Source organism: Gorilla gorilla, chromosome X (genome assembly GCF_029281585.2).
Source record: "Gorilla gorilla gorilla isolate KB3781 chromosome X, NHGRI_mGorGor1-v2.1_pri, whole genome shotgun sequence".
Lineage (NCBI taxonomy): Eukaryota > Metazoa > Chordata > Mammalia > Primates > Hominidae > Gorilla > Gorilla gorilla.
Window position 1 is genome coordinate 41,350,672 of NC_073247.2, and position 13,879 is coordinate 41,364,550.

Here is a 13,879-nt window from a genome sequence, read left to right on the forward strand (position 1 = left end):
TCATTATATCTCTACTTGCGTATGCTTGCAATTTTTCATGTATTAAAACAATGTAGTGGAAACGACTTTTTTTTTTTTTTTGAGACAGTTTCGCTCTGTTGCCCAGGCTGAAGTGCAGTGGCACAACCATGGCTTACTGTGACCTTGACCTCTTGGGCTCAAGGAATCCTCCCACCTCAGCCTCCCGAGTAGCTGGGACTACAGGCCTACGCCACCATGACCAGCTAATTTGTGTATTTTTGAACAGACGAGAGTCTCACTATGTTGCCCAGACTGGTCTTGAACCCTGGGCTTAAGCCTTCCTCCCACCTCGACCTCCCAAAGTGTTGGGATTACAAGCATAAGCCACCGTGCCCAGCCTGGAAATGATTTTGAATTTAAATATGCTTAATCACTGAAAATGTTACCTACTATAATTCATTTGTGGTAATTTCTGTGTAAAAGCTGTAAAGGTTTACTACAGACCCTAACAAAGTATCAGAACATTATTTGCCTCTGAAATGACAAAGATTTTTTAAAAAAGAAAACTATGTATTCTTTTGTAAATAACATTCTAAAGTGGAATGAAAAGAAGTTCCTAACATATTCCAACTTTTATGTAAAACCTGCTTATGTATAATTTTACTAAATTTTCCAATTGGAGTAATGTGCACTTAATACCCCAAATCTAACATTACATGTTCTAATAAAGGAAGACAAATGTGATGATTACGTTTGAGACAGCATATTTCAGTCCAGAAATATGAGTGCTGACACTAGAACTACTTTGATACTGTAAATTTCTACGCAGAAAAGATGCAGAATGTAGTGTTTGCTTTTAGTTTATTTATTTTGCAGGAATCTTTGACTTTCCGAATATGTACTGTTTGGAGGTACGATGCATGCAGAGCCTTTTAAAATGCCTTTGTACAATTTCATCTCAAAATGATTTCATTCACAGCATACACAGAAATCTAAAAGAGACATGGTATTTACAAGATTTAATAAGTTTTTGCTGCTTTAATGAAGAAACTGATCAATTCTTTTACAGTAGGGAAAGAAACATGGACATTGGGTATCATAAATAATTCAGAATTGTTCAGTCTCAAAGTAACTTTTCATGGCTTTAGAATTAAAATTGAGTCATCATTCTATTAATCTCTGAATGCCCAAGCCATGCAGAATCTACTTGTATTAAATATTTGGGGATGCAAATAATACAGGAAAAAAAGTCTGGTGAATGTGAAAATGTCATCAGAATTAACTTTTACAATAGGCAAATACTGTTAATTCTTTCGAAAAGATAGAGTAGTGGTGCAACACAGACAGTGCCCAATTTATTCTGATTTTTAAAAGTAACATTTCAGTTGTCATTTTTCTTTCTCTACAGATAGATATACAGACACACACGGTAACATGGACTCATTCAAGGTCTAACAATGGTACAATATTAAAATAATTCAATTTTTAACTATAAAGGGACATCTTCACATTTCAGGATACATCATTGATATTTTTAGAGAACAATTCTATGCCTTATATTCTTTTTGTTTATACTGTCAGAAATACATTACAATTACCTCTTAAAAGACTATATAAAATTGAATTGCCACAGAAGGTTGGATATGAACCCTAGACAACTGTGACAAAGCAATGACAAAATTTAAGGAAACATTGATTTATTTGCATAATTAAAAAGTACTAAAATTGAGACCAGCTCCTTAAAAATTAAACTGCTTATCACACTTCCCATTTCTTCCAGGGAAATAAACAAATTAGCAACACTTTCCCCACCATCATTATTAATTTGCTCTAAAACTACATTTTTACAATGCATTTCTTTGTTTCTTTAAAGCCCCCTGCCTCTACTCTCTTCCAAACAAAGTCAATATCAATTCAAAACATTTTACAATGCTTAAAAAGTTTCTGGCTCCTCTATTACCATTTTAAACTTTTAAAAACTACTCCAAAATTTAAGGGGCAATGTACTTTAACAAAATGGCAAACGTGCTTTCTAAAATCCCAGTTTACAAAATAGCGAAATAATGTAAAATGTATAGTCAGGCCTATATGTTACCAGATACATCAAACTAGTCATTTTAAAGAAACCTCTTACAAGAAACAAGAAGTGCACCAGCTGATCCAGCTGGCACCTCAGCAGCCAGGCGTCATCCGATTTATATCCTGCCACTTCCATGCCAATTGTCTGTACATACCAACTGACTACAAGATCCTTTTGAAAAGGCACCTTGAAAGTTGGGTGAATTCTTGTTCAAACTGGTCATAGGCAAAAAGCAGTCTACATATGGGACACAGTTAAACATACCAGATTTATCAGTATCAAGTCATTTTGCCTATTTTAAAACTGAATACAGCCTATGTTGGCATATGAAACTTGTGCACAATTAAAAATTAACATGTACAAAACTTCCTTAAAATCAATCTGATACCGCATACCCCACCCTTTACACCTATCCAATAGACTGTTTTCTCTCTTTTCCTGGCAGGTGAAAACAATGATTGACTAGATATATCACCAAAGGATTGAAACCATGCATCTACTGTATAACAGCTTATTAACCTTGATGTATTTTCATGCAATAGTTTTAAAGTCATCTACATGGTTTTATAAAGCATCAGACTGTTTTCAGACATGCTACTTTCATTCTCAACTGACAACTGCCAAGTTAATTGCCTCCACTTCAGCATATCACTATGAATACTGGTAAATCTTTTAGCTAGGACACCAAGCAGTATATATATATATTTTCCCCTAAATTGTAACTTAAAACCAAGTGGGGTTGACCATCACTAAAGAGATATGAAACCATACAAAGGCAAAGGCATATTACAGAACAGTAGGACGGCTAGACTGTTATTGGAGACAGAGACCAGTGTTACAAAAACCTTTGAAGAACGTTGTTTTGGGGACCATGCTTTTAAGCCCATCTGCTTTCTCACCGTTATTTTCACAGTTTTGCCACAGTTGTTGTGTGAGAGATGTTTTTATCAGTGTTAATTACCATGCTTCCTTTGGGAGACTAGTGGATATATTTTGGGGAATTTTTCACATATGAAAAAATGTTTTCAAAGCTGTAGGCAGAGTGTGAAATGATTCTGATGGAAAACTATGATGAGTTATTACGCCTTTGGTTTCATTATGCTATTAAGAGCAGCTTGTTTTTCCAGGTCTGCCAGAGATTACTGCTAAATTAGAAGTCGGGGGTGGGGGGGTGTATGGGGGTTGGGGGAGAAACCTGATGGGAGCGTCTACGGATATTCCTAAGACGATATCCTCAGGTAAAATCCTTTAGGATGGGAGAACCTACTAACTTTATTGCTGTTTATACTCACCAAAATGAGGGGAAGATTCCAAAACTCCAATTCTGAGCTAAGAAGGAACTCCAACAATGGCAGAGACCTTAATGAAATGTGCTATTAAGTTTCCAGCGATGCACCCTAGTGAGTCACATGACTTTATATCTCTTATCCGCACCCTGAAGTTCTATTTCATAAATAAGGAGTGCTTTAAAATGACCTGAACTGCCTGTAGAAACTCAATTGACCTCTAGATACAGTTATGTTAAATTTTAAAAGTTGTTTCAAAGTCCTCTATATTCACCTTTCTCTTAATAATTTTTGACAATCCCTCCTTTCCTAAATAATGCAGTGTGCAACTTTGTCGTTGGCCAACTGTAATTCCCCTCACACTGGTTTATTAACATATGCAAGTAAGTTTTTATTGAACAGTTAATATTGATTTCAGCTAAATTAGGATTATGGCACAAAGTTTTATCTGTGCTGTAAACATCATGAATTTATCACAAAATTGGAAGGAGAAAAAAAAAGGCCCTATGGACTGCAAAAGTTTAAGAATCACAGCTGAGCTCAAGATTTCCAAATGGATTTTGGAATGGACTTGCATTTGGCATACATTCACTGTGCTACTGGCAAAGCGCAGTTTTACGAGAATATCATTTATAAAATCATAATTTGTAAGGACTTGTTATTTTGAAAACCAATGGCCTTAATAAAAACATGCAGTAACTTAAAAAATGCATCTCTTATGTGGCATAAGTAGGTCTTAGTTACCAGTGTTGATAGAGCTTGATGAATCACACTGTACAAGCCAAAGGCATCTTACCACCTCTGATTGTACTTTTAAACAAAGGCATGATATGCCTAGTTCCTGACTGCTACAAATCACATTTTAAAACATTTTGTTTCTGTGCATGTATGTGTGTTGGAAATTACCCCTGAAAAAAGCAGCAATTACAAATACCCTTAATTAATTTGCCCCACCCCCCAAAATATTCTAGGTGCTTTTTCCTGTTGTCCTCTTTAGTAGGAAGCAACGGGAAGAAGCACGGGGAGCCTTGGTTTTCCAGAGAGCGGTGACCAGGTAAGTCTGCTCTGGGAATTCACAGTTTGCATAAACTGTAACATTTCATACTATGATTCAAAGTACTACTTTAAAAAATAAGGGCCACTCAGCAGTAACTTTAACAATTGGGATTCCACCACAGAAGAGCTCTTGACTTCTGTGTGTACATTCTTTCACAGAGTGAATCCTTTCCCAGTTTCAAGTATCCCTTTCTATCTCTCACTCCGTAGTGAGTTAAGAAAGGAGAAAAAAAGACCTCCCCATTTTTCCTTTCGTGAGCACAACGACGACCACAAAGCCATTCCTCCTCCCCGCTGTGCAATCGAAAATGAAAAGGCTGGGTGGATGAATAGAGTCCCGAGGTTTCCTTTTCTTCTGGTAGTGCTCAAAGTTTCACTTTCAACCTGGCGCAGACTTTTCTGAATTCAGGTGTACCGTGGCATCTCGCACTGCTCACAGCGATTTAGTGCTGGGTGGTTAAGAAAGGTGCAGCTATCACAATTCCATGGAGCCCCTTCGTAGTCTTCATCTTGAGGTTGTGTCCGAGGACTTTGTGTGGAGCCAGTTTGATGCTCTGAGGGAGGTTAGGATTAAGGGGGAGGGGGAAGGTAAATAGATTAACCTTTTTCCAAGTATAATCCAAACTGAAAAGAAAAATACCACAAAAATCAAGGGAGGTAATTGCCTACTTTAATATGTAAGCCAATTAGTAAATATATCTACTGGAAATGCATAGTTGAACAGAAAATTGATCTTTTACTTTGTTCTAATTACTTTTTTTCTGCTATAAGAAGATGGATATATGTCCAGAATAGATTGCCTTCCTAGGTCATTAGCTGTAAATAGCGGAGAGTTATGCTTTATTCCAGCCAAATGAAAAAAAAGAGAAATGTTTTATAGCATGTTAAATTCTGTCGCCTCTAAGTTTTCCCTGACTTCAGCCCACCTTGACTTTTCCTCTCTATAGTATAATACTATCCACACTATATTAAACATCTGACTAAATGTGTGCCTTCTTCCATGACAACTTAAGCTTTACAATATGCATATGTTTTATATTAATGGTTCATAAATAGCAGTGGCAGTTCATACCAAAGTTTTCCTCAGAATAGTGAAAAGAGAAAGATTCTACAGTTCATTTTTCATAAAGCTAAATTCATTCAGTATAAAAGACTTTTATTCTCATATTCTTTCCTACATTTTTGGCATTAAAAATCCTTCATATATCAGTTTTTAAAAATGCCCATACCTGGCAACTTTATGTTGGTCCCCAGGATTTGAAAAAGATATCCAAACTTACATTCCTCTTAGGTCCTCATTCCCTCTGGCTTTGTGCTCAAAAAAGCTCTTTGCATCTAGAGTTAACCTGTAATTTCTGTCTTTTAGGTCCCTATTGAGACTGAGGTCAATAAATAGGAGACTAAAGATCTCCAGATGGAATTCACCCTGGAATCTGGGGTAACTGGAAATGAGATTAAGATCTGAGGTAAGCAACACCTTTTTAAATAGGTAACAAAAGAAACAGATCTAGGGAAGCTTTGTCAGTTACTATTTTGGGCTAGGCATATCTTCCACTGGAAATTAACAAGCTGACTTCTAGTTTATCAATTTGCCTTATATGACAAATGTTATAACATTCCCCAAGAGGTAAAGAGAACTGAATTTTAGACCCTGAACCTTACCCTCAAGGTATGATAATGCTCAGCCTCAAACAGGAAGGTGATCTTAGCCTTAGGATATAACAGAAAATTACTGGGTTCTTCAGCTGCTTCCTATGACTATAAATAGGAGATGGGCTTGTTTCTCTTGCTTCAACTATTGCTTTTTAACTGCCATTATCACCCACCTTGTGTCTTTTGGCTCATGACTCCAAAACATGTAGATTTAATACAGTTTTCTTTTTTGTCTCATATGGAGGAATAAAGCCTTCGGTTGGAGGAAACATGTTTACTATGCCATTTTCTTTATTTCTTTTTTTTTTTTTTTGAGACGGAGTCTCGCTCTGTTGCCCAGGCTGGAGTGCAGTGGCGTGATCTCAGCTCACTGCAAGCTCCGCCTCCTGGGTTCACGCCATTCTCCTGCCTCAGCCTCCTGTGTAGCTGGGACTACAGGCGCCCGCCACCGCACCCGGCTAATTTTTTGTGGTTTTAGTAGAGACGGGGTTTCACTGTGTTAGCCAGGATGGTCTCGATCTCCTGACCTCGTGATCCGCCCGCCTCGGCCTCCCAAAGTGCTGGGATTACAGGTGTGAGCCACCGCGCCTGGCCTACTATGCCATTTTCAGAAAAGGACCTCTTTTGTCTTTACCTTTTAAAAGAACAATATGCCCAAAAACGTAACACTTAAAAAAAAATTCGTATCTTACTGTTACTGGTTTTTAATAGACATGCTCTAAAAACTCAATGTTGCTGTAAGTGTAAAATATACACCACATTTCAAAGACTTAGTATAAAAAGGATGTAAAACATCTCACTGATAATTTTATATTGATTTCATATTGAAATAATATTTTGTATATACTGAATTATATAAAAATATATTAAAATTTGGCCGGGCACGGTGGCTCACGCCTGTAATCCCAGCACTTTGGGAGGCCGAGGCGGGTGGATCACGAGGTCAGGAGATCGAGACCATCCTGGCTAACACAGTGAAACCCCGTCTCTACTAAAAACACAAAAAATTAGCCAGGCGTGGTGGTAGGCGCCTGTAGTCCCAGCTACTTGGGAGGCTGAGGCAGGAAAATGGTGTGAACCCAGGAGGCGGAGCTTGCAGTGAGCCAGGATAGCGCCACTGCACTCCAGCCTGGCCTAAAGAGCAAGACTCCGTCTCAAAAAAAAAAAAAAAAAAAATATTTAATTTCATCTTTGCTACTAGAAAATTTTAAATTGTATATGTGGCTTGCATTATATTTCTACTGGACAGCACAGCCTTAGAAACTCGGTAATGTTTTTAAAGCAAAAAATAAAGGTATGGTTTTACTTATAACTCTACATGGATTAACATGTGTCTTTGGACATTCTGCACAAACTCTGGACACACAAGTACAAACCATCTGCAGCTGCTGCCTGGGTGTCATGGATGTCTGCCTGTACTTTGGAGGTCACGCTAATTCTTCGGGCTTTTCTCTCAATTGTGCAGGGGTCTGAGGAGTCTGCATAAAAATAAACAATGCCAGAAAGAAGTGATCCAGTCTTTCAACTGCAAGAGTGAACAGGCTCACAAGATCTTTCAAGCAACCCACACAGCTGAGTGCATTTACCCTACCTATTCCTTCATGTTACCTTTAGCAAGGGCAGGCACCATATTTAATACTGCTTTTACAACCTATACAGAGCAGTGGTTCTCACAACTTTTTCCATCTTCTCCAATTACATCTTCTCCCATTACTTAGAACAAATGCCCTATTTCACTGTTTTCTACTTTTTAATGGATTAGGGGTACAAACTCAGTGATAGCAAATAAATGTCAATGTGAAAGCAAAATTTGGGAAATTTTACTTTAGCAATTATCTGATTAAGCAATAATTATTTAAAAATTATTTTAAAATTATGGGCACTATCCATACAGTAAGGCTATTATAATGATGAAATGTGATGAAAATGACAGGATTTTTTTTGTTTTGTTTTTGTTTTTTTGAGACAGGGTCTTGTTCTGCTGTCCAGGCTGGAGTACAGTGGCACAATAATGGCTCACTGCAGCCTTGATCTCCTGGGCTCAAGTGATCCTCCTGCCTCAGCCTCCCAAGTATCCAAGACTACAGGTGCATGCCACTACCACGCCCAGCTAATTTTTTTAATTTTATTTTTTGTAGAGACAGGGTCTCTCGCTATGTTGCCCAGGCTGGTCTCAAACTCCTGGCCTCAAGTGATCCTCCCACCTCAGCCTCCCAAAGTGTTGGTATTACAGGCAGGAGCCACTGTGTCTGGTGGATTTTTTAAAAATAGCAGTACTTGAAAAATCAGAACCAACTCGATATAATAGTATATACTGACAACCACGTGCTCCCAAATCATTTCCTGAATTCCAATTACCTATGTGTGCAGAAGCCCAGCAGACACTTTGCAACACAGACAAGAACTGTAGGCATCCTGATATCTTGCTAGAAAATTGTTTCTATAAATTTATAGTTTATTAGTAAGCAACCCTTTGGATTAAAAATGAAAAATGGCAGGCTTTATATTATTTGCCCTTAGGAACCAAAGAAAGATCTTGCATTTTCTAATGAATTCTGAGCCCACAGTACAACTCATCTTTGGAAATCACTGCTCCAGAATCCAAAGCATGGTGCTCAGGTACTTAAATACTCCATTGTCTGAGTAAACAAAAGCAGAGTGAATGTCTCCTTAAGGCTCCAAAGAATAAGGTAAAGTTCTGTTTCTTAGATTTGCAAAGTACTTCTATCGAGTCACATACCTTATCTCACTAACTCTTACAACCTTTGGAGTATTTGGCTGGATTGTCCCTCTATGGTGCTCAGATTGAGTTTGAACAAGGTCAGGTGGCCAAGATGACCAGGACCAGTGCTCAGATCGTGGGACACCAAGGTCAGTGTGCTTGCTTGCTTACTGATGAAGGTTGGGGAAGCTTTCTAAGCCCACTGAAGAGCACACATACACACTGTATTGTTTAACTACAAAGTCCAATCTACCACTGTTATGAGTTACTAATAAGGGTTGGGAGACATTCTAAGCCTGCTGAAGAGCACGTACACACTGTATTGCTTAACTACAAAGTCCAATCCAAAAAGGCTTGTTTCTCTGTCTCTTTCTCTCTCTTTCCTTCTGTCTCCCTCACATTCTTTAATTATCACACTTACAATTCAGATAAACTATATTAATTACACTTGGATTTCTGGTATATATCTGTAATAACTCCAAGACATTTATTTATTCGAACCAGTAAACCTATTCTACCAGTAATTTGTGTTTTACTGGTTTATCTTTTTTCTTTTTGTATTTGAGTGGTATTGCAGGCCAATCTGTGCTAAACTATATGTACTTTTAGAAAACGCCGATTTAGTTTCAAATACAAAATGAGAATCTGCAAGTGCTTAATGGAAAACAAACTTGATTTTATGGAGAAAACTGAATAGCTTTTATAAATTTGTGATGAAAGGCTTACCAAAAAATTATAGAATTTAATCAAGTTCTACTGTTTCTAAGTTTTAACAGAAGAAGATAAAAAATGGGTTAAAGACAATTTGGCATATAATAGAACCATTTATACTTTCACCAATAATATATATTATTATAGAATTACAACTACTAAATTTCTAAAATAGAAATTCATTTATAGTGAAGATGACTGAGATGGCTTCCTAGTCTATTTTTTATTAGAAGTGTACATATGTAGAATATTAAACTGCTTGGGGTAGGAGTCATGTTTTCCCTGTGTAACATCAAGCATCTATCTACATAATTGAGCTACGCATTGAGCATTCAATACATATTTAAGAAATTTTAACCGAAATCCCATTATAACTAACTCTAAGGGACTATCAGTTTTTGCAAATTGTGTTTGAGTTAAATGAGTCATAGAAGAGAGTCTTTCAGACCAGGAACAGTGACTTATGCCTGTAATCGCAGCACTTTGGGAGGCCGAGGCAGCAGGATCGCTTCAGCCCAGGAGTTTGAGACCAGCCTGGGCAACATGGCGAAACCCTGTCTCCACAAAAAATACAAAAATTAGCCGGGTGTGGTGGTGTGCGTCTGTAGTCCCAGCTACTCGGGTGGCTGAGGCAGGAGGATGGCTTGAGCCTGGGAGGTCGAGGCTGCAATGAGCTATGATCATGCCACTGCACTCCAGCCTGGGCGACAGAGCGGGACCCTGTCTCAAAACAAAAACAAACAAACAAAGTCTTTTTAGTGTAAAGGTACTTGTAGAGTGCTAGATGAAGCTTGATATTAATGGGACCACATAATGGAATATTAATGCAAGCCTTATTCAATGCCCAGCCAAGGAGGATACCAAACAGGAACCTCCCACCTCGAATACATGGTGTTGGTCCCAAAGACAGAAGGCAAAATGACATTTTTTTTTTTTTTTTTTTTGCAGATTTTTTTTTGGAGACAGCATCTTTCTCTGTCACCCACGTTGGAGTGCAGTGGTGCGATCTCGGCTCACTGCAACCTCCACCTCCCAGGTTCAAGTGATTCTTCTGCCGCAGCCTCCCAAGTAGCTAGGATTACAGGTGCACGCCACCATGCCCAGCTAATTTTGGTATCTTTAGTAGACACGGAGTTTCACCCTGTTGGACAGGCTGGTCTCAAACTCCAGACCTCAAGTGATCCTCCCTCCCTCCCAGGCCTCCCAAAGTGCTGAGATTATAAGCATGAGCCACAACGCTGGCCTCAGAATGACATATTAACACGAACATCACCACTGCTAGAAAACCACAATCTGACTATACAGGATCCTGGCAGCAGATCCATCTCATTACCCCAGGAAAATTTCTTGATATTTCTTTTTTCATGGTCTTTCATATATATATTCCTTTGTCAAGTGTCTGTTCAAGTGTTTTACCCTTTTTTATTGAGTTGTCTTTTTATTACTGTGTTGTAGAAATTCTTTATATACTCTGGATACCATCCTTCATCAGATACATATTTTACAAATATTTTCTCCTGGTCTGTGGTTTGCCTTTTCATTTTCTTAATAGTGTCACTTGATGAGCAGAAGTGTAAAACTTTAATGAAGATTAATTTATCAATTGTTTTTCTTTTTATTGCTTCCTGTGACCTGTCCAAAAACTTTTATACCTAAATTGCAAAGATATTCTGTTCTGGAAGCTTTATAGTTTAACTTTTATACTTAGGTGTATGAGCTATCTCAAATTTTTGTGTATGATGTGAGGTAGAGATCAGACGGTGTGTTTCTTCCACATGGATATCCAGTTCGTCCAGCTCTGCCTGTTGAAAAAAATGTTCCTTTGTCTATTGGTTGCTTTGGTGCTTTTGCCAAATATCAAATGACAGTGTGACTGGGGGGTATAAACCTGGGCTCCCTATTCTGTTCCAGTGATCTATTTGTTTATTCCTATACCAATATCACACTGTGGTTATTGTAGCTTTATAGTAAGTCCTGAAGTTGGTTAGTCTAAGACTTTTTTTTTCTTTTTGGAGACAGCCTGTCACCCAGGCTGGAGTATAGTGCTGCAATCACGGCTCACTGCAGCCTCAACCTCCTGGGCTCCAGCAATCCTACTGCCTCAGCCACCAGAATAGCTGGGACTATAGGTGAGGCTGCAATGAGCTATTTTTAAATTAGCTCTACACTAACACACTTTTCATACACTTTTAATTACACCATGTCTGGCTAATTTTTAAATTTTTTTTTGTAGATGAGGTCTATGTTGCCCAGGCTAGTCTCAAACTCCTGAGCTCAAGTGATCCTCCTGCCTTGGTCTCCCAAAATGCTAGGTTTACAGGTGTGAGCCATTGCACCGAGCCAGTCTAAGACTTCTGGATGCTCTTTTTCAAGATTGTTTTGGATGTTCTAGGACTTTCTGTATTTCCATATGAATTTTATAATCAGTTTGTTAATTAAAAATGCACTACCACCTAATGGGGTTATAATTGGTATTACACTGTATCTATATATCAACCTTGTAAGAACAGGTATCTCAAAAATATTGATTCAGTCAGTTAATGAACATGGTATATCACTCCATTTACTTAGGTCTTCTTAAATATCTTTTGACAATGTTTTATAGTTTTCAATGTATACATCTCTGGATAAATTTATTCCTAATTGTTACATGGTTTTTGATGGTATTGTAAATGAAATTCTCTTGAATTTTATTTTCCAAGTGTTTACTGATACTGTAAAAACATGTTTATATATTGACTTTGCATCCTGAGGCCTTGTTAAATTCACTTATTAGTTCTAATAGTTGTTTTCCAGTATCCTTAGGATTTTAAAAATAATTATGTCATCTGTAGTATATATAGTTTTATTTCTTCTTTTCCAATATTTATGCTTTTTTTTTTTTCTCTTAGTGCATGGGCTAGGAACTCCAGGTACAACGTTGAATAAAGGTGGTGAGAATAGACATCCTTGCCTTGTTCCCAATGTTGGTAAGTTCAGAATTGCATTATTCAAGTAATAATGGTAGCTAAAGGTTTTTGAAAGATGCCCTTTATGAGACTGAAAGAGTTCTTTTCTATTCTTAATTTGTTAAAAGTTTTTGTCTGTCAGGAATGGCTGTTGAATTTTGTCAAATGTTTTTCCTGTATCTGGTGAAACGATCACATGCTTTTCCTCCCTTTGTTTAATATGGTAAATTACACTGGTTGGTTTTTTAATGCCTATACCAAGATTATATTCCTAAGCTAAACTCAACTTGGTCATAATGTATTATCTTTTTTTATATAGTGACTATAAGTCAATGAGATAGAAAACAGAATTATGGATTTTTTGTTTCTATGTTCATGAAGTTTATTGATCTGAAATTTTGTTTTCTTTTTGTGAGGGGCAGATACATAATGTCTTTACCAGGTTTTAGAATCAGAGTTCTGCTAGCGCCATAAAAAAAGATGGGGTACAACACCAACAGTGAACCCTAATGTAAACTATGGACTCTGAGTGATTATGAGGTCTCAATATAAGTTCATCAATTGTAACAAACGTACCACTCTGGTGTAGGATGCTGATAATGGGGCAGGAGGTATATGGAAAATCTCTGCAACTTCCTCTCAGTAACATGAAAAGGAAATGAAAAAACAAAAAAGAAATACGGGAAGCATTCCCTCCTGTATTTTCTCAAAGAGTTTAAGATTGGTATTTTTACTTTCTTACATATTTGGTGGAATTTACCCACCAGTGAATCTATCTGGATCTGGAGTTTTCTTTGTGGGGGAAAATTCTGATAGCGGATTCAGTTTCTTTATACATATATATATTTTATATGGAGTTTTCTTTGTGGGGGAAAATTCTGATAGCGGATTCAGTTTCTTTATACATATATATATTTTATATATATATATATATTAAAAAAACACACTAATATTTACTGTTTTGTCTTGTTTTCAGTTTGGGTAGATTATATTGTTTAGGAAATTTGTCCACTTTATCTAAGGTGTCAAGCTTACTGCATAAAGATGTCCATCACTTTCCCTTATTATCATTATCATTGTAATAGATAACCCATCTTTCACTTTTGATTGTGGTAATTTGTGTTCTCTTTTTTTACAGATCAGTCTACCTTGAAGTTTATTGATTTTGTTTATCTTTTCAAAGATCAAACTTGCTTTGTTAACTTTTTCTGTTTTCTATCTCATTGACTTATCTTTCCTTTCTTCTACTTTGTTTTTACTTTGTTCTTGTCTTGTTTCTTAAGGTAGAATTTTAGATATTCCTGTCTTACATGAGCATTTAAAGCTATAAATTTCCTTCTAAGCACTGCTTTAACTATTGCATGGGAAAGAATTTTGCCTTGCCCAAACAGAGGTCTGGCTTTGTCCCTGGCTCAAAACCTTGAAATTTCCTGAGTAACGGCAGTGTCTTTGTTATTTATGG

The 13,879-nt window shown here is 37.2% G+C and overlaps 1 protein-coding gene across 6 annotated transcripts in view; it reads right to left on the reverse strand.

Moving 5' to 3' along the window:
* Positions 1-805: 805 nt before the first annotated feature.
* The window catches only part of TAB3 (TGF-beta activated kinase 1 (MAP3K7) binding protein 3), a 62,283-nt gene continuing 49,209 nt past the window's right edge, over positions 806-13,879 (reverse strand). For 3 of the 6 annotated variants that reach the window (XM_055375467.2, XM_055375465.2, XM_063703199.1), the window contains 2 exons: positions 7,413-7,514; positions 806-4,937 (listed from right to left, as the gene is read on the reverse strand). In XM_055375467.2, coding sequence (XP_055231442.1) covers positions 4,789-4,937; positions 7,413-7,514 — 251 coding nt within the window. In that variant the 3' untranslated portion in view covers positions 806-4,788. Of the gene's footprint in view, positions 4,938-7,412; positions 7,515-7,606; positions 10,190-13,879 lie in introns of those variants that run through there. The other 3 variants (XM_031005704.3, XM_063703198.1, XM_055375468.2) reach the window with 2 other exon arrangements.